Source organism: Taurulus bubalis (genome assembly GCF_910589615.1).
Source record: "Taurulus bubalis genome assembly, chromosome: 9".
In the NCBI taxonomy this organism is placed as follows: Eukaryota; Metazoa; Chordata; class Actinopteri; order Perciformes; family Cottidae; genus Taurulus; species Taurulus bubalis.
The window spans coordinates 27,908,657-27,931,645 of NC_136597.1; the positions used below are offsets into that span (position 1 = coordinate 27,908,657).

Genomic DNA, 22,989 nt, shown 5'->3' on the forward strand with positions numbered 1-22,989 from the left:
TATCCTTAACCTTAATGTGTTTAGATTCTTGATAACATCTATAGTCTGTATTATAGAAGCGAACGTAGTCGTCACGACGTCTCTCGTTGGTTTGTGGACGTTTTGAAGCCTCGAGTTCGCCATCTTGTTTTTTACAACCAATGAACAGGAAGTTTGGAGTAACGTAGAAACGCCGTATATGTTTCTGGTAGCAGCAGTAACCTGTCAATCACCCTGTAGCCCCGCCCCTAAAGCATCCCCTGCTTTATGGTCTGTCTGACTCTAAATGACCATAATTTACTAAATGAACATCATGCTGTATTGAAGAAGACTTGAAACTAGAGATTGAGACATAAACTCATGTTTACAATGTTTACTGAGGGAATACATCAAGAGAAGTAGAGTCATTTATATAGACTTCTATACAACCAGAGGAGTCACCCCCTGGTGGTCAGGAGAGAGAATGCAGCTTTAACACATGAAGCATAGACTTCTATACAACCAGAGGAGTCGCCCCCTGGTGGTCAGGAGAGAGAATGCAGCTTTAACACATGAAGCATATACTTCTATACAACCAGAGGAGTCACCCCTTGGTGGTCAGGAGAGAGAATGCAGCTTCAACACATGAAGCGTAGACTTCTATACAACCAGAGGAGTCGCCTGAACAAATCATTATTTTATAACTGTGCAGTCGCTTGACGCATACAAACAAAAAGATGTATAAATGACAGTGTCGTTGTGTAATAATACAAAATATAACAATCAATAGTAGAGTTTATGTTTGCACAAAAAACAAGCGGATAAAGCAGAAATTTTTTGATGTTTGTAAAAAGTGGCAATTCTGCTGTTATCCAGTTAAATTGCAAAATGACTTTCATCACAACAAATCTGCATTTCTGGTTCAAATAGTTTCGACTATGAATAAGATAAGTTCATGACTTAGTTGTTGATAGTGGTTTGAATGGAAGCTGTGTCCCAGTACCTTAAAACACACTGTATATTAATATTCATAGTATACTGTTTTATTCAGTTAGGATACAAGAAATCGCCATACAATTAATACTGAACTGCAAACAGTGGTGGAATGCGTGTTTAGAAGTAGTACTCCTGAATTTAAATCTAATTTGTATTCTTTGCAGAACATATATATGGTATATATTATGAGTGTATTATATTTATTTATTTATTGATTGATGTGTTCATCACTTAAATGCTGCAGCTGGTAACGGCGGAGCTAATTTTATTGACTTTATTATAGATAATAATAATAATAATAATTCTGGTGGTAAATAATACATAAAGAAGCTGGAACCCAGGATCCACTGTAAGCTATTTATGAAGTTTGCATCAGTAAAATCCTGCTTTTACATGAATGCATGGACACATAATCTTGTAATAGAATACATAACATTATGTAATAGAATAGAGCATGTAATAGAACATCACACAGTTTGAATGTTGTTCCCAGTATTAGTGCTAGTACTCCAGTAGAGGACGTGAACGCGTCCTCCACGCTGCTCTACACGGCTTCGTTTCTATGGGAAGTGTCGCAGCGCTACATGTAGCGGCTCTGTAGCCTTCTGGTGACGTCAGAGTCCAAACAGGAAGCGTGAGCCGCACGCTTCTTTCTCCTTCCCCACGTTCCGGCTGCTGCCGTCAGTGTTACACAACATCCGTGCCGGTGAGTCCATTTAATGCAACGTGTCGTCACACAGGTGAACATGGACGTTACAGCGATGTTACAGAAGCCTCTGCCATGTTAACATCAATGGCGCCGCCTCGCACTTTAAAGGTCGCGTGCTCGTGGGTTCGCTAACAGACCTGGCAACCCGTAAATATGACCAGGTTATTAATCCATAGCGCGTTGTTGTTACTTCGGGATACTTTCACATCGTCAGTGCAATTCATTGTCAATAAAATGTGATTTAATGTCGGCTCTCGCTGCTGGAGAGAAACAGATCAATGCGCCGACCTGTAGGAGTCACAGCTCGATGTGGAAGCTCATGTTATATTTGTTGTATTGTGATTTTGCAGAATCAAATATGAATTACTACTATTGAGATCTCACGTTTGTGTTCTTTAGTTGTCGGCTGTTAAAGGTTCACTTGGGCTGGAACCGAACCCGCAGCGGATGAAGCGGTTTTCTGGGCGGAGTTTGGCGTGAAGGAGGAGGAGGAGGAAGAGGAGGAGGGTTCTGACCCGCTGCCTGCAGAAGGAGGAAGAGGAGGAGGGTTCTGACCCGCTGTCTGCAGAAGGAGGAAGAGGAGGAGGGTTCTGACCCGGCTCCTCTGCTCATGATGGCCGGCCGGCTGAGCTTCAGGAACATCACCGCTCTGGCCCCCATGGTCCGGGTGGGCACACTGCCCATGAGGCTGCTGGCTCTGGACTACGGGGCCGATGTGGTCTACTGCGAGGTGAGGCTCTAGGAAGACCCTAAAGACCCCACTAAAGACCCCACTAAAGACCCCACTAAGGACCCCCACTAAAGACCCCACTAAAGACCCCACTAAAGACCCCACTAAAGACCCCCACCTTTCATGAAGCAAAGAGTTAGTACCTCTTAAGTAATGACTTAGTTTCTTAGTTCTTGTTCTTAGATACTAAGTCATTATTCTACGATGCTTAACTCATAATTCTGAGATACTAACTCATACCCTGAATCTCCCTCATCCTTCTGACTCGGTTGACGTGTCTCCAGAGAGAATCCTTTGCGTGTCCGCATGTCGTTAACTGTTTCCTGTTTCCTGTTTCAGGAGTTGATCGACATCAAAATGGCTCAATGTCACAGAGTCGTGAACGGTGAGTAAAAGTCCTGCATTCAGAATGTCACTCCACTCAGATGAACTCATGAATATGACATGCTATATAATATGACATGCTATACGTCATATAGACCCCTTCATAGCAGCATGTGAAGGCGAGGCCACAGACTAAACGTGAGCGGTAAAGACTCGGTGTGTTGCAGAGGTTCTGGACACGGTGGACTTCGTGGCCCCGGATGAGCGAGTGATGTTCAGGACCTGCGAGCGAGAGAAGAACCGAGTCGTCTTCCAGATGGTGAGACGGAAACCACGAATACTGGACCTGAGACGTTGTAGCTTCTCAGAGCCGTGACTCTTCTTCTTCTTCTAGGGAACCGCTGACCCGGACCGGGCGCTGCTCGTGGCCCGGCTCGTGTGAGTTCTCCGCTCCACCGCTGGACCGTAAACTGTGTTTTTAGCTCAGTGGTCAAAGCGTCAGACGGAGTTCAAAGAAGAAGAAAAAGAGACCCAACGAGTTTTCTACAGAAATCTGCTACGTTCTGCTTTTGGCTTTTTCAGTTCTACACTTTGAACGTTTCTGCGTGATAATCATCAGTTATCCTCTCAGCACTTTTTAACACACTAGATACATCACAACTTAAACGCTACATTGTTTGTGATGTAGCGTTAAGTTACAATGTACTTTTAAAACCGTGTAGTGTTTACAAGGCTACTTTTTAAACGCTACATTGTTTTAAAAGTACATTGTTACTTACACACATATACCGTAAAAGTCGGGTTACAAGCTGCTACTACCTTCGATCAGTGTCCCCGTTAGCTCCCCGCTGTAGCCAGCTGGCGCTCATGCTAGCGCTCCGCTAGCTCGCCGCTAACTTTCTGCTAGCTCTCCGCTAGCTCCCTGACAACCACCGAAGGTAGCGGGACCAGCCCCGGCTTGACACCCGACTTGGACAGAGGGGATGCGTGCAGTAGCAGCAGCAGCGGGGAGCTAGCAGCAGTGCTAGCGCCTAGCTCCTAGCTTGCTACAGCAGGGACACTGACCGGAGGTCGGAGCGGCCTGTAACCCGACTTTTACGGTACTATTTAAACGCTACGTTGTTTTAAAAGTACATTGTAACTTATACATAGAGTTGGGTACGTTCCAACACGTCCGGTACCTACCGGACCGAAAAGCAACGCAGATTTCGGTGCTTCCTTCCGGTGCCTGAGCCGATTTAAATACTTTTTTTTTACACTACTCTGTAAAGTTGCACAGTATATAGATACTAAAAAGGTAGCGCGGTGCACGCACGCTAAAAACGATTATTAAAATAGCGGATCAGAGCACACTGCTGCTCTGCTCTCTGTCTGCCTGCATGCAGAGCGGGGCTCGAGGGGGCGGAGCTCGAGGGGGCGGGGCTCGAGGGGGCGGGGCTTCCAGCGCTCACACACAGAGATCGCTGCAGACACGAGCACGAGCTTTTGAACGTCCGTCCTCGGCTTGATGGAACAAATCTCTCCAGTTGATATTAATGGTGACGTGTAGTCCATAAAGCAGCAGTTTTAGGATCCAACAGAGTCTGAGTTCTGTTGCACACGGTCCCATCAGGCCACCTGTCTGTTCTTTTTTAAATATATATTTTTATAGTTTGAAGCTGTAGTTTGAAGTGTTTTGTATGTACTTATTTATTTATATCTATAGTATACTTTAAACAGTTCATAATATTGTTCAATTTGAAAAAAAAAAATTCCTTGGCAATAAAAAAGTATCGGTTTAGGCACCAGTATCAGAAAAAACCCAAACGATACCCATCCCTACTTATACATAGCGTTTAAAAGGCTACTTTTTAAACTGAGTCGTCCACATATGTGGCATCACTGTAACTCGACGCCCGGCAGAGCAGCGAGCGCAGAGCGACATTCCTGATGCGTTTTATCTGAATGATATCGGCTCAGCTTCGGTAAACGGTAACACCGTAATCTTCACTTCACTGGTCATGCAGCGTCAGAATGGAGGAACCTCTGGAGGTCGTGTTCAACCGTGGAGCTGTTTACTCTTTATAGTACCGGGAAAATGTCTGTAGTTGGTATTATGAAAAAAAGGGTTTCCAATGTAATGAATGAGCCTATTCTTTTCCCATGATGCATTGCTGAACCTGGCCGGGTAACGCAGGGAGCAGGATGTGGCCGCCATCGATGTGAATATGGGCTGTCCCAAAGAATACTCCACCAAGGTGAGTTTCCTGTCGCTAACCGGCTGCCGCCGTGCTGACCTCTGGCTGACCTTGACCTTGACTTCTTGCAGGGCGGGATGGGAGCGGCTCTCCTGTCAGATCCCGACAAGATCGAAGCGGTGAGTACGTTCGAAGCATTTTTTATATTTATTTTTTAATAAATATATGTAAAGGTCGGGTTACAAGCCGCTACTACGTTCGGTCAGTGTCCCCGTTAGCTCCCCGCTGTAGCCAGCTAGCGCTATTTTTTTCTGCCATTTTCCTTTTCTTTTTTTTTACATATATTACAAGTAGTTTACGACATTTTCACTTTTTTGTTGCACATAATTAACTAATAATGTTAGACATTTTTCACTGTCTTCCACATATGTTTTATTTCTAACCTATTTAACACAAATGTACACATTTCTACCACTTATTTGGGACATTTTCTAAGACATTTCTAATTTTTTTTTTTCAGAAATCTTCCTTTTTTATTTCTTACACATTTCACCAATTATAATATTTTGTTTTACATATATTACAAATACTTTTCAGATATTTTTCCCATATTTATTGTTTAGTAGTTAAATCGACCAGGAAGGCGTCGGCTAAGCATTTATATTTATATATATCATTTATAGCTTCCTCTGTCCTCTGCAGATCCTCAAGAAGCTCGTCTCTGGCGTCTCCATCCCCGTCACGTGCAAAATACGCATCCTGCCGTCGGTAAGAAGTCATCTTCATCTTCATCTTCATCAGTTTAGGATTGTTTCCTGTTTTGGGCTTCTGGTTATGAGATAAAGTTATGAATCAGCAGTTTTTCTGTCCTGTAACTGGTTCCATGTCCTGTAACTGGTTCCCTGTCCTGTAACTGGTTCCCTGTAACTGGTTCCATGTCCTGTAACTGGTTCCATGTCCTGTAACTGGTTCCCTGTCCTGTAACTGGTTCCCTCTAACTGGTTCCATGTCCTGTAACTGGTTCCATGTCCTGTAACTGGTTCCCTGTAACTGGTTCCCTGTAACTGGTTCCCTGTCCTGTAACTGGTTCCATGTCCTGTAACTGGTTCCCTGTAACTGGTTCCCTGTAACTGGTTCCCTGTCCTGTAACTTGTTCCATGTCCTGTAACTGGTTCCATGTCCTGTAACTGGTTCCCTGTCCTGTAACTGGTTCCATATAACTGGTTCCCTGTCCTGTAACTGGTTCCCTGTAACTGGTTCCCTGTCCTGTAACTGGTTCCATGTCCTGTAACTGGTTCCCTGTCCTGTAACTGGTTCCATGTCCTGTAACTGGTTCCATGTCCTGTAACTGGTTCCCTGTAACTGGTTCCCTGTCCTGTAACTGGTTCCCTGTAACTGGTTCCATGTCCTGTAACTGGTTCCCTGTAACTGGTTCCCTGCCCTGTAACTGGTTCCATATCCTGTAACTGGTTCCATGTCCTGTAACTGGTTCCCTGTATCTGGTTCCCTGTCCTGTAACTGGTTCACTGTAACTGGTTCCCTGTCCTGTAACTGGTTCCATGTAACTGGTTCCATGTCCTGTAACTGGTTCCCTGTAACTGGTTCCCTGTCCTGTAACTGGTTCCATATAACTGGTTCCCTGTCCTGTAACTGGTTCCATATAACTGGTTCCCTGTCCTGTAACTGGTTCCATATAACTGGTTCCCTGTCCTGTAACTGGTTCCCTGTCCTGTAACTGGTTCCCTGTCTTGTAACTGGTTCCATGTCCTGTAACTGGTTCCATGTCCTGTAACTGGTTCCCTGTCCTGTAACTGGTTCCATGTCCTGTAACTGGTTCCATGTCCTGTAACTGGTTCCCTGTCCTGTAACTGGTTCCATGTCCTGTAACGGGTTCCCTGTCCTGTAACTGGTTCCATGTCCTGTAACGGGTTCCCTGTCCTGTAACTGGTTCCATATAACTGGTTCCCTGTCCTGTAACTGGTTCCATGTCCTGTAACTGGTTCCATATAACTTGTTCCCTGTCCTCTAACTGGTTCCATGTCCTGTAACTGGTTCCCTGTTCTGTAACTGGTTCCCTGTCCTGTAACTGGTTCCATGTAACTGGTTCCCTGTCCTGTAACTGGTTCCCTGTCCTGTAACTGGTTGCATGTCCTGTAACTGGTTCCATATAACTTGTTCCCTGTCCTCTAACTGGTTCCATATAACTGGTTCCATGTCCTGTAACTGGTTCCATGTCCTGTAACTGGTTCCCTGTTCTGTAACTGGTTCCCTGTCCTGTAACTGGTTCCATGTAACTGGTTCCCTGTCCTGTAACTGGTTCCCTGTCCTGTAACTGGTTCCCTGTCACTGGTTCCAGTTGGAGGAGACGGTCGGGTTGGTCCAGAGGATTGAGAAAACGGGCGTCGCTGCCATCGCGGTTCACGGCAGGTAAACGATGTGAAATATGACTTTAATAATATTTGACTTTATGTGGCTTTTTATGAATGATGATGATAATAATAATACTTTGTATTTGTACAGCGTATTAAAGGGCACTTAACATAATAATAACAATAACAATATAAACAAAGCAGGTAGATGACGTCATAACAGTAAAAACAATTAAAAAAACAAGCTAATAAATAAGTATATCGTTTAGTGTGTTTTTCTCGTGGCTCATATTGACCGTGTAGTTATTGAGAGCTGCGATGCGTTCACTGACCCGCTGATATGGCGTTCAGGTTGAAGGAGGAGCGTCCTCGCCACCCGCTGCACCTCGACCACATTCAGGCCGCCGCCCGAGCCGTCTCCATCCCCGTCATCGCCAAGTGAGTAAACCTCAACGCCTCTTCATCATCATCACCTCAATCCTTTATTAGTCCTGCTGTGGGGAATTGCAGGATTACAGCAACAAGAGACGCATAGTAAAGTAAAATAATAAACAAGTAATGTAAATAAACTGTAGTAAAACAGTAAAGAATCTACAGTAGTAGTATTATCACCTCATCAAAAAATACATTTATACTCAGAAAAATGTGGTTGTTTCGTGCCAGAAACTCAGAAATCTGAGGCGTCGTCGCGTCCTTGAACGCAACTTAAAACCATTTAAAACAACTTAAGCTGTCGGCGGCAAAAACCTACAAAGTACAATATGTACCTCCTAGATGTATTACAGTATTAAGTATAATATGTACCTCCTACATGTACTAGAGTATATAGTATGTACCTTTTGAGATGTATTACAGTACTACATGCAGTACCTGCTCTCTCCAGCGGGGGCTCTCTGGATCTGGTGAAGTCGAGCGGCGACATCGCGGCGTTCCGCCAGGCGAGCGGCGCCTCGTCGGTGATGCTGGCGCGAGCCGCCATGTGGAACGCCTCGGTGTTCAGAGAGCGAGGGCCGCTGCCCCTGGAGAACGTCATGGAGGAGTACCTCAAACACGTGAGAACCGAGCGCTACAGAACCGAGCGCTACAGAACCGACCGCTTCCACTCCTACATGTATATAACCTCACGCTTCCACTCCTACATTTATATAACCTCACGCTTCCACTCCTACATTTATATAACCTCACGCTTCCACTCCTACATTTATATAACCTCACGCTTCCACTACTACATTTATATAACCTCACGCTTCCACTCCTACATTTATATAACCTCACGCTTCCACTCCTACATTTAAATAACCTCATGCTTTCACTCCTACATTTAAATGACCTCACGCTTCCACTCCTACATTTATATAACCTCACGCTTCCACTCCTACATTTATATAACCTCACGCTTCCACTCCTACATTTATATAACCTCACGCTTCCACTCCTACATTTATATAACCTCACGCTTCCACTCCTACATTTATACAACCTCACGCTTCCACTCCTACATTTATACAACCTCACGCTTCCACTCCTACATTTATATAACCTCATGCTTTCACTCCTACATTTATATAACCTCACGCTTCCACTCCTACATTTATATAACCTCATGCTTTCACTCCTACATTTATACAACCTCACGCTTTCACTCCTACATTTATATAACCTCATGCTTTCACTCCTACATTTATATAACCTCACGCTTCCACTCCTACATTTATATAACCTCATGCTTTCACTCCTACATTTATACAACCTCACGCTTCCACTCCTACATTTATACAACCTCACGCTTCCACTCCTACATTTATATAACCTCATGCTTTCACTCCTACATTTATACAACGTCATGCTTTCACTCCTACATTTATACAACCTCACGCTTCCACTCCTACATTTATACAACCTCACGCTTTCACTCCTACATTTATACAACCTTACGCTTCCACTCCTACGTTTATATAACCTCATGCTTTCACTCCTACATTTATACAACGTCATGCTTTCACTCCTACATTTATACAACCTCACGCTTCCACTCCTACATTTATACAACCTCACGCTTTCACTCCTACATTTATACAACCTCACGCTTCCACTCCTACATTTATACAACCTCACGCTTTCACTCCTACATTTATACAACCTCACGCTTCCACTCCTACGTTTATACAACCTCACGCTTTCACTCCTACATTTATATAACCTCACGCTTCCACTCCTACATTTATACAACGTCATGCTTTCACTCCTACATTTATACAACCTCACGCTTTCACTCCTACATTTATACAACCTCACGCTTCCACTCCTACGTTTATATAGCTGGGACCCCTGGGAGGAGCAGGGAGGAGGTGGGAGGAGCAGGGAGGAGGTGGGAGGAGCTGGGAGGAGCTGGGAGGAGCTGGGAGGAGGTGGGAGGCGGTGGGAGGCGGTGGGAGGCGGGGCCGGCTCCTCTAACTGGCTGCTGTGTGGTTTCCTAGGCGTTCCGGTACAACAACCACGCCTTCAACACCAAGTACGTCCTGTGCCAGATGATGAGGGACAAGGTGGAGTCTCCTCTGGGGAAGAAGCTGCAGGCGGCGCAGACCAGCCGGGAGATCAGGTACGACCCGGTTCAGGTAGGACCCGGATCAGGGGCTCCTGGGGGCACTGACTGACTGTGTGTGTGTGTGTGTGTGTGTGTGTGTGTGTGTGTGTGCAGCGAGGCCTTCGGGCTGCAGGACTTCTACCAGCTGACTCAGGACCAGCTGCAGCTGAAGAGAGACGCTCTGCAGAGCTGCAGCCGGCCGGAGAGACTGATGGTGGAGGGAGGCGTCTCCATGATGGCCGTCAGGTTTGAGCGGTGAGACACTTCTCTTCCTCTTCTCTTCCTCTTCTCTTCCTCATCCTCTTCTGCTTATACATTAAATTAAAAAAATAAAAAATAAAAAAATATATATATATATCTCTGTGTTTCAGGAGGGAGTATCCGCCTCACATCACTCCCAAGATGTTCCTGTTGGAATGGAGCCGCAAGGAGAAGCTGCAGCAGCCGCTCTATGAAATGGTACGAGGCCTCTGGTCGACCTGGGGGGGGGCTGGGTTACTGGGTGATGGTTACTGGGTGATGGTTACTGGGTGAGGGTTACTGGGTGATGGTTACTGGGTGAGGGTTATGGTTACTGGGTGATGGTTACTGGGTGAGGGTTACTGGGTGATGGTTACTGGGTGAGGGTTACTGGGTGAGGGTTACTGGGTGATGGTTACTGGGTGAGGGTTATGGTTACTGGGTGATGGTTACTGGGTGAGGGTTACTGGGTTATGGGTGATTTATATAATATGTACAATACATCCATTCAAACGATTTAAAGAGCTGAACCGTTTTGTGCAAAAGTTGACATCATAATGTTTCAATATTTTGTATAATGTTTGAGTTCAACAGCCTTGAGTTCCAGTCGCCATGTTTCTGTTTTCATTGTTTCTGTTTTCATTGTTTCTGTTTTCATTGTTTCTGTTTTCATTGTTTCTGTTTTCATTGTTTCTGTTTTCATGTTTCTGTTTTCATGTTTCTGTTTTCATTGTTTCTGTTTTCATTGTTTCTGTTTTCATGTTTCTGTTTTCATTGTTTCTGTTTTCATTGTTTCTGTTTTCATGTTTCTGTTTATTGAGTCAAGCGTTTGTTCTTCAGGAGCAGCGTTCTCAGGACCGATCGTTTCAATCCACCGTCACTGTGGAGGGCAAGAAGTACAGATCTACTCTGTGGTGAGCACACACACACACACACACACACACACACACACACACACACACACACACACACACACACACACACACACTAACCCTCATGAGGCCGCTCCCCCATGGTTTTGTTTCCAGGGAGAAGTCTAAGAAGTTCGCCGAGCAGGCGGCGGCCGTCGTGTGCCTTCGGGTCCTCGGCGTGCCGGAGGGTCTCATCGGCGAGGAAGACTCCGGTCTGGTCTGCAAGAGGAAGCTGAACGGCACCGCCGAGGAAGAGCAGAGCAAGAAACGCCACGTGTTCGAGACCCAGCAGGAGGCGGACGACGGAGACCTGATGAAGAGTCAGAAACTTTGAGAGGAGGCGAGGAGGCGAGGAGGCGAGGAGACGAGGAGACGAGAAGCTGACGGACGTCTGCGTGAACCAGAAGAACAAATCATGAAAGTTTTTCTCTGCATCAAAAAGCTTCTCAGTTATTTGACCGTTTAAGTATAAATACTGAAGTATTAATTTATTTTACGACTATGTATCATATTTTTGTTGTACTTGCATAGCAGTTGAACTCTAAACATGTTTTGCCTTCAGCTGTTTTCAGGCGTTCAAACACTCTTCCTCTTCCTCTGTCCGGATGGAACAAAGTCTTTATTGTTCTTTGTTTATTTAAATGTTTATTTTGTTTACCTGTAACTGAGGAGGCTCAGCCAGCAGGGGGCGCTGCTGATCCTCCATATTCAGGATGTATCATTTAAATATTCCTGAGACACTTTGGAGCCTCGGTGCCTTTTAAACTTTTTAAATCCTGATTTTTGGAAACTTAAAATCCAGTTTTTCTTTTAGTCTCTGGAGGCGACGGATGTTTGATTGATCTTTATTTAATGAATCGTCTCCGTTCAGCTGAGAGATGATGATGACATCATCGTGAGAACGTGAAGAACAGACGTCTCATTTCATTGTTTTATGATCATGAAGTTAAAGTCTCAACTAAAAACATTAAAAACAGCAGAAAGAGACAAACTGTTTATTTAGAGTCGTGTCTTCATTCTGATGAACCGGAGTGTTGGGAACCATTTGTTACTTTATTTAAGCAGCGGTGGAATTAACCATTACTTAACATGTGTGTGTGTGTGTGTGTGTGTGTGTGTGTGTGTGTGTGTGTGTGTGTGTGTGTGTGTGTGTGTGTGTGTGTATGTATGTATGTATGTGTGTGTATATATATATATATATATAATTATTATTTTTATAATTTTTTTTTTATGTGTGTATATATATTTTTTTTTATATTATATATATATAATTACATTTTTTTTTATATAAATATTTTATATTCTTTTATATGTATTTTTGTTAATCAAACAAGTTTATAGTAGTGATGTGAGATGAAGCTTCCTGAAGCATTGAAGCTTTCCATCCAATCGGTTCGCTCATGTACCGGAGCTTCATGGAGCTTCATGGAGCTTCATGGAGCTTCATGGAGCTTCACGGAGCTTCATGGAGCTTCATGGAGCTTCACGGAGCTTCACGGAGCTTCATGGAGCTTCATGGAGCTTCATCTGCTCTACTGCGCCACCAAGTGGACAATAGATGTAAAGCAGGCAGTGATCATAACGACACCAATGCTTTGTGTGTGAAGCTTTAAATGGAATAAATTATGTTTGTGACGCCAATACATCAATTATTAACTTATTAATATTGTGTCTATCTGTATGATATAATGGCGGGGTCAAAATCAAAACTCTAAACAAATTGGGAAGAATGTGGTGTGGCTGTGGGTCAGTAGTTAGAATATCTGACTTTCAGTCAGAGGATCGGTGGTTCGAGCCTCAGCTCCGCTTGTTGATGTGTCCAATTTTTTTAAATTAAAACTAAGAACTTTTCCACAGTGCTGGGCTTTTTGAGACTATTTCTCCTGCTTTATAAAATACCCTTTCACAGCACACATGAAGCTGTACAGAGAGGAAGGGGGATCCATTGAGTTTCGCTGCCTCTTATATTTCAAATCGCACGGCAAACCCACGAACCATGTCCTGAATCAGTCACGTGGTCCGGCCGGCTCAGAGGCTTCGAACGTCACCGCATACGTCATCGACACAAGCCTCGATACGCGCTTCACCAAAATCTACCTGGTTACTCGACACGCGCATCGAAGCCTCGACACGAAAGGACACGTCACTAGTTTATAGAGTACAGCTGAAACAATTAGTTGTGTTATGTAATGTGTAATAATGTATATCAGTATTAATGTTGAGGTTTGGACCAAAAGGATTCTGGGTAATTCTGATGACATTTCTCAATATTTTCAATCCATTAGTGTAGAAAATAATCAGCAGATTAATTCATAATGAAAATAGTTAGTTATTAATAAAAAATGCTCAAACAGCTAAAGTCCTTATTTTACATGAATACATAATAGTTTACTTTAACTACATTTTACTGAATATACTGACATACTTTTACTGAAGAAGCTTTTTCACTAGTACTTTTACTGTCAGTATTTTTTACTGTGTGGTATTAGTACGTTTACTCTAATATAGTATGTTTTACTGTGTGGTATTAGTACTTCTACTCTAATAGAGTATGTTTTACTGTGTGGTATTAGTACTTTTACTCTAATAGAGTATATTTTACTGTGTGGTATTAGTACTTTTACTCTAATAGAGTATATTTTTCTGTGTGGTATTAGTACTTTTACTCTAATAGAGTATATTTTACTGTGTGGTATTAGTACTTTTACTCTAATAGAGTATGTTTTACTGTGTGGTATTAGTACTTTTACTCTAATAGAGTATGTTTTACTGTGTGGTATTAGTACTTTTACTCTAATAGAGTATATTTTTCTGTGTGGTATTAGTACTTTTACTCTAATAGAGTATATTTTACTGTGTGGTATTAGTACTTTTACTCTAATAGAGTATATTTTACTGTGTGGTATTAGTACTTTTACTCTAATGGAGTATGTTTTACTGTGTGGTATTAGTACTTTTACTCTAATAGAGTATATTTTACTGTGTGGTATTAGTACTTCTACAGAAAAGGATGTAAATACTTCCTCAATCTCTGGTCTTATGATCAAACGGTCCTGAATTGAACCTGAGAGATGTCGACGCCCAGCTACTGACGTCATCACCGGGCTGTCTAATGGTGCCTTCAGGGGCACTGGGAGATATGAGAATAACAATGTATTAGAGCGGTCAGGAGAAGTGCAACGCCGTGCTGTGAATGCTGCCCTCAAAGTAAACCAAAAATATAAATATAGACGTTTTTATTATTTAATTTAATATGAAGTTAATTATTTAACTTTCTGTTAGAGTTGAACTGCAGTAAAGCACAAACACATCACGTGAGAAGTGTTGCCACCAGAGTATTAGTACAATAAAGTAGACTTTATATTTCAAAAATAATAATTAATTTTTTAAATGATGAATTAATACATTAATCATAAAATTCACGTCTCGAATTTGCTAAATTTACGACCACTGTAATTTAAAACACAACTAACACAACTAAACTACAACTAAACTAACACAATGTGATCGAGAGGCTTATAACACAATGAAGTAGAATTTAAATAGTTTTGATTTAATGTCATTATAGTGATCTAATAGCAAATTGAGCTCTTTTAAATCTATATTTATGAATTAATAGTAAAACAAGAAGCACTAAGAAAAAAAATGGAGGTACTGCATCATTAAAAACATTGTGTTGAAGAAAAGAAATACCATCTAGAATATATTAATAGAAAACAAAAGAATAGCAGAATTTACAAATGAAAATAAATTGTTTATTTTTTCTTAAAAATCTGATGTGAAGTGGGAAATGTTGATGCTATTCTGAGATTACGCTTCCATATTAATTTAGTCCGTTAAACGCCTCCGTATGATTCTGTCCTTTAAAATATATATAAATATATTTATTTTTAAAGAAAAAGTTAAAAAGAGGCAAATTTCCAAAACGCAAATTACAGTTTTCAATATTATTTATTTTGCTTCCGTATATTCTGTCGTTAAAAAACAAAACCCCCCAAAAATATATATTTTACAAGAAAAATATAAAACTTAAATTACAGTTTTCAATATTTATTAATTTTAAATAATTAAAATCATTTCATAAGAAAGATTGTGAGTTTTCCGAGGGACCCTGAACGCAGCACAGGGATCAACCTGAGGAACAGAAAACACCAGAACGCAACAAGTTCACGCAACAATGTTTCTTTTCCCGCTTCCGCCACGGACCCACGTGACCTCTCCATTGACCCAGTCGATGCCGGGGGACAACTTTTAACCAGGGGGGGCGGGGTCAGTCGACGTTGTTTGGTTGTTTGTTTGTTTGTTTGTTGAAGCGGAGTTGTGCTCTCGGTCGGATGGAAGAGAGTGAGACAGGTTCCACGGAGCGACAGACGGGTTAGCGGCTCGATGGAGGAGCTGGACTTCCGGCTGGTGTTCGAGGAGGACGCGCGCAGCGCAGGTTCGAGTCTCTCTCTCTTTCTTCTTCTCTTTCTTTCTCTTCTTCTTTCTCTTTTTGGTGATTTGTCCGCGTGAAGCGTCCAGCTGGCGAGCGTCACACCGGAAGTGGCCTTCAAAATAAAACGCGGTACGCGAACAGATCCGGAAACGTAGAATAAATACGTCACTCGTGTACTTTACTAATGTACACTTTATAAAGTATTGTTCTGCTACTTTATACTTCTGCTCCACTTTTACTTACATTTATCTGACTTAACAAAACATGGAAAGAGTTTAATGAAAATAATTAATGGTTCAACAGTAAAATTCTGCTTTTTTGTTTGTTCAACATGTGCAGAATAATTACTGAGAAGTGGTTGTTGTCGATATAAAAGGTTTAAAAACATTTAGGCTTTTTTTATACGATGTTTCTTCTCTTGCTTAATTTCAACCAACATAAACACTCAGACAGTATTTATTGATTCATATAAGTTTTATTAATATATCTTATATTTAATCTCTTATTCTAACTTGCACTATTTTATATTGAAATTCTTGTACATATTTTAAAAACGTTTATATTGACAACAACCACTTCTCTGCTCTTGATGAACAAACAGCTTGTAAGTATAAGTATCAGTAAAATGTAGTATTAAACATGCTACTTTTATATATTATATTAGTATTATTAGTATTATTAAAAGCAGGATTTTACTGTTGTACCTGCTTGAGCTCATTAACCATTAATTAATGATAATTTGTTTCTATAAACTTCATATTTTATAAACTCATCCCATGTTTTGTTAAGTCAGATAAATGTAAGTAAAAAAACTACAACATTTGCCTCAGAAAAATACTTTATTAAAGTGTACATGAGTAAAGTACATGAGGTACTTTCCACCTCTGAATTACATAATGTTTTATTGCTATTTTATTTATTTCACAAATACTGAGAACAGATAGCAGAAATACTATAAATAGTAAAAGTATAAAGTATCGTAAATAATACGATTAAATAAATATACAGCATATTCATGGTGTATAAGTACCACAATGAGCCTAGATGGAGAATTCACAACTCTATGTGTGATATGTCAACTTTAATCAGACGTATGCAGTAATATACATATTAATATGTGTAGTTCATTTATATCATTTAGAGTTAATAATGAAAGGATGCAGTAAAATAGAATATATAGCAATAAACAACGTTTACATGTTGATGGTTAAATGCTGACTGCACGGTTTCTAATACTATAATTTATGTCTAGTAACAATAATATAAATATGTATGTATTGTATTTATAATTATGTACTGTAATATTATCTATATTGTATGTATAAACATAGTATGATGTGTTATATAATGTATAGCACGTTCCCTGTTGGCACAAGGACTTTACTTTGAAAATCGTAACCGGAAGTAGTGTTGTCTGACCGTAGTGGATGTGACACCTCCAGCTGTCTGGTGAACAGACACCAGTGACCTCATGTTATTGATCACTTCACTATTATATCTGACACAAACCTTTATATTTAAAATACAATGACGTGAAATATCATTTACTATTATTTATTATTCATTAGGATTATTTTTATTGTCCATTAATTTCTCAATCATTCTTTCAATTCACTGATTTGTGTTATGTCGCCAGAAACCAGAAAATATTCATATTAAGCAGCTAAAAATTACTAAAAACATTAATTTATTCTTAAAATTGGGGCAATTCACTGAATACTTTAACACACTTGTATCTTATACTTGTACTTTAGTGTGTACCTTTACACACTTGTATCTTATACTTGTACTTTATTGTGTACCTTTACATACTTGTATCTTATACTTGTACTTTAGTGTGTACCTTTACATACTTGTATCTTATACTTGTACTTTAGTGTGTACCTTTACAGACAGACAGCAGGTTTTACTTCCTGGTTTTCTAACCGCTCTGAGAGTTCAATGCAAAGCAGCTGATGGAGCAGATCTGATCCACGCTGCTGATTTACACCTGTTGATTTACATGTAGTCCTGGAGGTGTGTGTGTGTGTGTGTGTGTGTGTGTGTGTGTGTGTGTGTGTGTGTGTGTGTGTGTGTGTGTGTGTGTGTGTGTGGTAAAGAGAGTGTGTGTGTGTGTGTGTGTGTGTGGTAAAGAGTGTGTGAGTGTGTGTGGTAAAGTATTTGTGTGCGTGTGTGTGTGTGTGGTAAGGAGTGTGTCTGTGGTGAGGAGTGAGTGTGTGTGGTAAGGAGTGTGTGCGGTAAAGTATTTGTGTGTGTGTGTGTGTGTGTGTGTGTGTGTGTGTGTGTGTGTGTGTGTGTGTGTGTGTGTGGAAGGAAAAAATTCCCTTGCAGGATTAATAATAATAATCAATCTATATAATCCAACCCTCACCTATGGTCACGAACTCTGGGTCGTGACCCAAAGAACGAGATCTCGGATACAAGCGGCCGAAATGAGCTTCCTCCGCAGGGTGGCCGGGCTCACCCTTAGAGATAGGGTAAGGAGCTCGGACATCAGGAGGAGCTTGGAGTCGAGTCGCTGCTCCTTCGTGTCGAAAGGAGTCAGCTGAGGTGTTCAGCATCTAGTCAGGATGCCTCCTGGACGCCTCCTATTAGAGGTTTTCCAGGCACGTCCAACTGGTAGGAGACCCCGGGGAAGACCGAGGACACGCTGGAGGGATTATATCTCCCGGCTGGCCTTGGAACGCCTCGGGGTCCCAGAATGAGCTGGAAAGTGTTGCGGGTGAGAGGGAAGCCTGGGTCGGCCTGCTGGACCTGCTGCCACCGCGACCCGACCCGGATAAGCGGCTGATAATGGATGGATGGATGGATGGATGGATATCTATATCATAATTGTCGATCATAATAGATACATTGATCATAATAGATACATTGACCATAATAGATACATTGATCATAATAGATACATTGACCATAATAGATACATTGATCATAATAGATACATTGACACCAAGTTTGAGAGAATGAGCACATATAAAAGTTATAAAACTTCAGTATAATAATATGATATAATACTAGAGGAGGAGGAAGAAGAGACGCTGCTGCCGGGAGCTGAGCTCTCTTTATCGGCCTTCTCCTCCTCCTCCTCCTCCTCGTCCTCCTCTCTGATGGTCTGTTTACTGCCCATCAGAGAGGAGATAGTGGGACCAGGACTAGACTGAGACGGGTTCAGGACCAGATATAAAAGTATCCTCACAAGTTCCCTCAGACGGTTCAGTTTTTAGTGACGGGAGACAAAGCAGGAACTCGTCTTCATCAGTAGAAGTCTTTGCTAAAGTTTCTACCTGTTGACTCATTTCGTTACAAAATGTCGAAAACCGTTTTTTTAATGAAGCAACTGGATCCTGAACAACAGCCACACAAGAATGATTTAGCATTTCCTGTTTGACCTACTTCCTCTGCTGTTAATGTTTTGTTCCATAAAGACACGGCAAATACAAAATAAACACAAATGAAAGTGAGCGTGTTTGCAACGCAGAGCATCACGGGTCTGATGTCCCTGTCGGTTCCCCTCAGGTCCAGATCTCAACGGGAGGACCCCCTCCTCCACTCTGGCGCTGGCGGAGCAGCTCGTCAGCCAGGAGCTGCAGAGCTTCCCCTACCAGCACAATGACTCCCAGTCTCAGGGGCCCCAGTACGGCGCCCAGGGGAACCCCAGAACCTTCGACTGCCCGAGCATCCAGATCACCTCCATCGCGCCGAACAACCACGTGGAGCCGGGCAGCAACCAGGGCGTTTTGGCGGTGGGCGGGGCGGAGGCGGGCTACCCCGAGGCGTCCTGGTCCAGGGGCCAGCTCTACCTGCCCCTGGACCCCTGCTACCGGGACCCGGCGCTCTGCCCGAGCCCCTGCAGCAGCCTGTCCTCCAGGAGCTGGATGTCCGACCTCTCCTCCTGCGAGTCCTTCTCCCACGTCTACGACGACGTGGAAGTGGAGCTGCGCGACGCCGCCCGCCTCGCCCTGGGGTCCCCCCTCGCCCGGGGGTCCCCGGTCGGGTCTCCTCTGGGGTCCCCGGGCTGCGGGGGCGGGGCCTTCGGGGTGGAGCTGTGGCAACAAAAATACCAACATCCTTCGGCCTTCAGTCCGGCGCTGTCGCCCTACCAGTCGCCCCGGCAGTCGCCCTGCCACTCACCCCGCACCAGCGTCACCGAGGAGAGCTGGCTGAGCCGCCGGCCCAACTCCAGGTACCCTTTATAAAATTACACCGCCGAACTGCATGCTGGGTACAGCTCGCCCACTATAAAACAAAGAAGAAAGACCCTTCCGCTTTGTCTCTTCCTGTCTTTTCCACCTACATTCCCCTGGGTCCTACGTCCCTCCATGTTTAGCTTCCTAACATCCTCTATGTACCAACAGCTGTTCAGTTGGCCGGTGGTCCTTTTCTGCGTCAATGAATGAATGTGTTTACTCATAAAAAAATACCGTGATATACTTTGAAACCGCCAGAATCTTACAAAATACCGTGATATGAATTTTCGGCCATACCGCCCAGCTCTAGTAACTCGCCGTCTCTGTGGGATCAAGATCTCCCGCTGATCCCGATCTTCTTCCCAGGCCGTCGTCCAGGCCCACGTCGCCCTGCGGGAAGAGACGGCGCTCCGGCGCCGACCCCCACGCCCGCTCGCCCTCCCCGCACCACTCTCCCAGCCCCACGGCGGGCGCCTCCCCGCTGGGCAGCGTGACGGACGACGGCTGGGTGGGGAGCCCCGCCGGCGCCCTGGGGCCCCTCCTGATGTCCGGCTACCAGGAGCTGGACGTCCCCTCCAAGACCAGGAGAACGTCGGGTGCCCAGCTGGGCTTCCTGGCCGGTCAAGCGGACCTGGGGCTGGAGCCCTTCCTGGACTCTCCCGGCGAGGAGGGCCTCGAACAGGACGGCCTGGCGGACCTCTTCTTTCAGGTGCCCTCCCACTTCAGCTGGAGCAAACCCAAAGCGGGGAACCCGCCTCTGTTCAGGTGGGTTGAGCTTCAAACGTGCCGGTTCTCCGGTGTTTGTATTTCTGTCACGGAGTTAATGAATTCAGTGCCAGAACATTCTAAATGAGAGGAGATCTACTGGTTAAGGATGAGGCTGCAGCCAGCTGCTGGTTAGCTTAGCTTAGCACAAAGACTGGAAACGGGGGGGAAACAGCTAGCCGGGCTCTGACTTCATATTTATCTCACAAACATGAGAGTGATATCTCAAATCTTCTGTGTGTGTGTGTGCGTGTGCGTGTGTGTGCGCGTGTGTGTGCGTGTGTGTGTGCGTCCTCCAGGACCTCGTCGCCCCCCCCTCTGGACTGGCCTCTGCCAAACCAGTATGACCAGTGTGAGCTGAAGGTGGAGGTCCAGCCCAGATCGTACCACAGGGCGCACTACGAGACGGAGGGCAGCAGGGGGTCCCTGAAGGCAGCGGCCGCAGGACACCCTGTCGTCAGAGTAAGTACACACACACACACACACACACACACACACACACACACACACACAGATTTAGATTGTTGTTCATGTAACTTGACTTTTGGATCTCTTTGGATCAACACATTGGAGGCGTTCATGGTCTTTACACAAAATATGAACAATCCTCTAAAATAACTTGGTTGACCTGGGATGAAACCCATAATAATAATAATAATAATAATAATAATAATAGTCTCCGTGAATTTCTTTATTTCTTTATTTTACTGAAAAGATCAACAGAAAATTAACCGACAACAACTTTGCTAATCAATGAATGTTTTTAAGTTATTAATAAAGTATGTTGCATTCAATGAAGTGGGCTTTAAGGGTTTTTAAATAAAATATGGGCTCTGAAAGCTTGAGTGGTTTCCTGTGACGTCGCAGAGCAGCTGAGGTCGAGTTGTGCGGCTCAGAGGACGGAGCGCCGCATCGAGGCCTCGCCTGTCGCCTGTAACCCACACCAGCAGCGGCTATTCTGGGTGTCGCATTCTGGGCGCCGCTGCAGCCGCAGCAGCTTCGTTTTAGAGGGGCGGGAATACAGCCTGCTGCGGGAATCCATGTTTATGTACATATATACACTAGCGTTCAAAGGTTTGGGGTCACCCAGACACATGTCCTGCATGGAATAGATCGTGAAATAGATAGTGGAATAGATCGATCATCTCTAAGAACAAGAACAGACCGGAGAGTTTCACATGAAAGTTCTCTTTTTCTGGCCATTTTGAGAGTATAATGAACCCACAATGTGATGCTCCAGATACTCAACTAGCTCAAAGGAAGGCCAGTTTATAGCTTCTCACCAGCAGAACTGTTTTCAGCTGTGCTAACATAATTGCACAAGGGTTTTCTAATCCTCCATTAGTCTTCTATGATGACAAACACAATGTACCATTAGAACACTGAGTGATAGTTGCTGGAAATGGGCCTCTATACACCTATGTAGATATTTCATTAAAAACCAGACGTTTCCACCGAGAATAGTCATTTACCACATTAACAAAGTATAGTGTATTTCTGATTAATTTAATGTTATCATCATTGAACAAAACAGTGATTTTCTTTGAAAAATAAGGACATTTCTACGTGAACCCAAACTTTTGAACGGTAGTGTGTGTCTAGATTAATGCTGATGTTTTGTGCCTTTGTTTTGCATTAATTTATTTGTTTAATTTATATTTATATTTATTAGTAATTATTATCTTATTTATTATTTGATGACCGTAAAATTTGGGTTATAAGCCGCTACTTTTTTCCTCAACTTTGACCCGTGCGGCTTAAATATAGGTGTGGCTAATTTGTGGATTTTTACGATTCTAAATTTAGCAGCAGTTGCAAAGACATGCTAGCTAGCGAGCGTTAGCTAGCGAGCGTTAGCTAGCGAGCGTTAGCTAGCGAGCGTTAGCTAGCGAGCGTTAGCTAGCGAGCGTTAGCTAGCGAGCGTTAGCTAGCGAGCGTTAGCTAGCGACTCGGTAGCAGCAGCTACAGCAACTTATAAACCACCGCGGCTTGTTTCAGATTAAATACAACTTTTGTTGTTGTATTTAGTAGATGCAGCTAACAAAAGAAAAAAGCCTTATAACCCGCAATTTACGGTATCTCCTTTATTATGATTCCATCCATCCATTATCGTCCTCTTATCCGGGTCTCGTGGCAGCAGGTGCAGCAGCCTTCTCTCACAGCAACACGTTCCCTCCTGAAGTAAAAGTGTTGACGATGAGATGACGGTAGAGTAACTCGTCTCCTCCGCAGCTGAGCGGCTCCGGCCAGCAGCCGCTCCTCCTGCTGCTCTTCATCGGCACGGCGGACGACCGCTACCTGCGGCCGCACGCCTTCTACCAGGCGCACCGCGTGACGGGGAAGACCGTCACCACCAGCTGCCACGAGAAGGTCCAGGGCGGCACCAAGGTCCTGGAGATCCCTCTGCTCCCGGAAAACAACATGGCCGCCAGGTGACGCGTCTTCCGCCCGGGTTCCCTCCCGACCGTCCGGCGGTGAACTAACTCGCCTCTCGTGGTTTTCGTGTCCGCAGCATCGACTGCGCCGGCATCCTGAAGCTGCGGAACGCCGACATCGAGCTGAAGAAAGGCGAGGTCGACGTCGGCAGGAAGAACACCAGGGTGC

General features: G+C 43.7%; 2 protein-coding genes across 3 annotated transcripts in view; both read left to right on the forward strand.

Annotated features, from left to right (window-relative positions):
* The first annotated feature begins 2,155 nt into the window (after positions 1-2,155).
* dus2 (dihydrouridine synthase 2) lies at positions 2,156-11,967 on the forward strand. The gene is made up of 15 exons (XM_079223581.1): positions 2,156-2,393; positions 2,733-2,778; positions 2,945-3,036; positions 3,112-3,155; positions 4,894-4,954; positions 5,026-5,073; positions 5,597-5,662; positions 7,251-7,321; positions 7,615-7,701; positions 8,147-8,315; positions 9,741-9,862; positions 9,962-10,102; positions 10,219-10,306; positions 10,928-11,001; positions 11,116-11,967. The coding sequence occupies exons 1-15, from the start codon at positions 2,274-2,276 to the stop codon at positions 11,330-11,332; spliced, it is 1,446 nt and encodes a 481-aa protein (XP_079079707.1). The 5' UTR covers positions 2,156-2,273; the 3' UTR covers positions 11,333-11,967.
* A 3,206-nt stretch (positions 11,968-15,173) lies between these two features.
* The window catches only part of LOC306741300 (nuclear factor of activated T-cells, cytoplasmic 3-like), a 12,726-nt gene continuing 4,910 nt past the window's right edge, over positions 15,174-22,989 (forward strand). For both annotated transcript variants that reach the window (XM_079223576.1, XM_079223577.1), the window contains exons 1-6: positions 15,174-15,436; positions 18,950-19,616; positions 19,987-20,385; positions 20,685-20,847; positions 22,618-22,817; positions 22,898-22,989. The exon at positions 22,898-22,989 is cut by the window's right edge and continues 81 nt beyond it. In XM_079223576.1, coding sequence (XP_079079702.1) covers positions 15,385-15,436; positions 18,950-19,616; positions 19,987-20,385; positions 20,685-20,847; positions 22,618-22,817; positions 22,898-22,989 — 1,573 coding nt within the window. In that variant the 5' untranslated portion in view covers positions 15,174-15,384. The remainder of the gene's footprint in view (positions 15,437-18,949; positions 19,617-19,986; positions 20,386-20,684; positions 20,848-22,617; positions 22,818-22,897) is intronic.

Coding starts and splice junctions, on each gene's coding strand:
- dus2 (XM_079223581.1), top strand. CDS start 2,274: ATGATGGCCGGCCGGCTGAGCTTCAGGAACATCACCGCTCTGGCCCCC. Junction 5,074..5,596: donor ATCCCGACAAGATCGAAGCG/GTGAGTACGTTC, acceptor TGTCCTCTGCAG/ATCCTCAAGAAGCTCGTCTC. Junction 7,322..7,614: donor GCCATCGCGGTTCACGGCAG/GTAAACGATGTG, acceptor TATGGCGTTCAG/GTTGAAGGAGGAGCGTCCTC.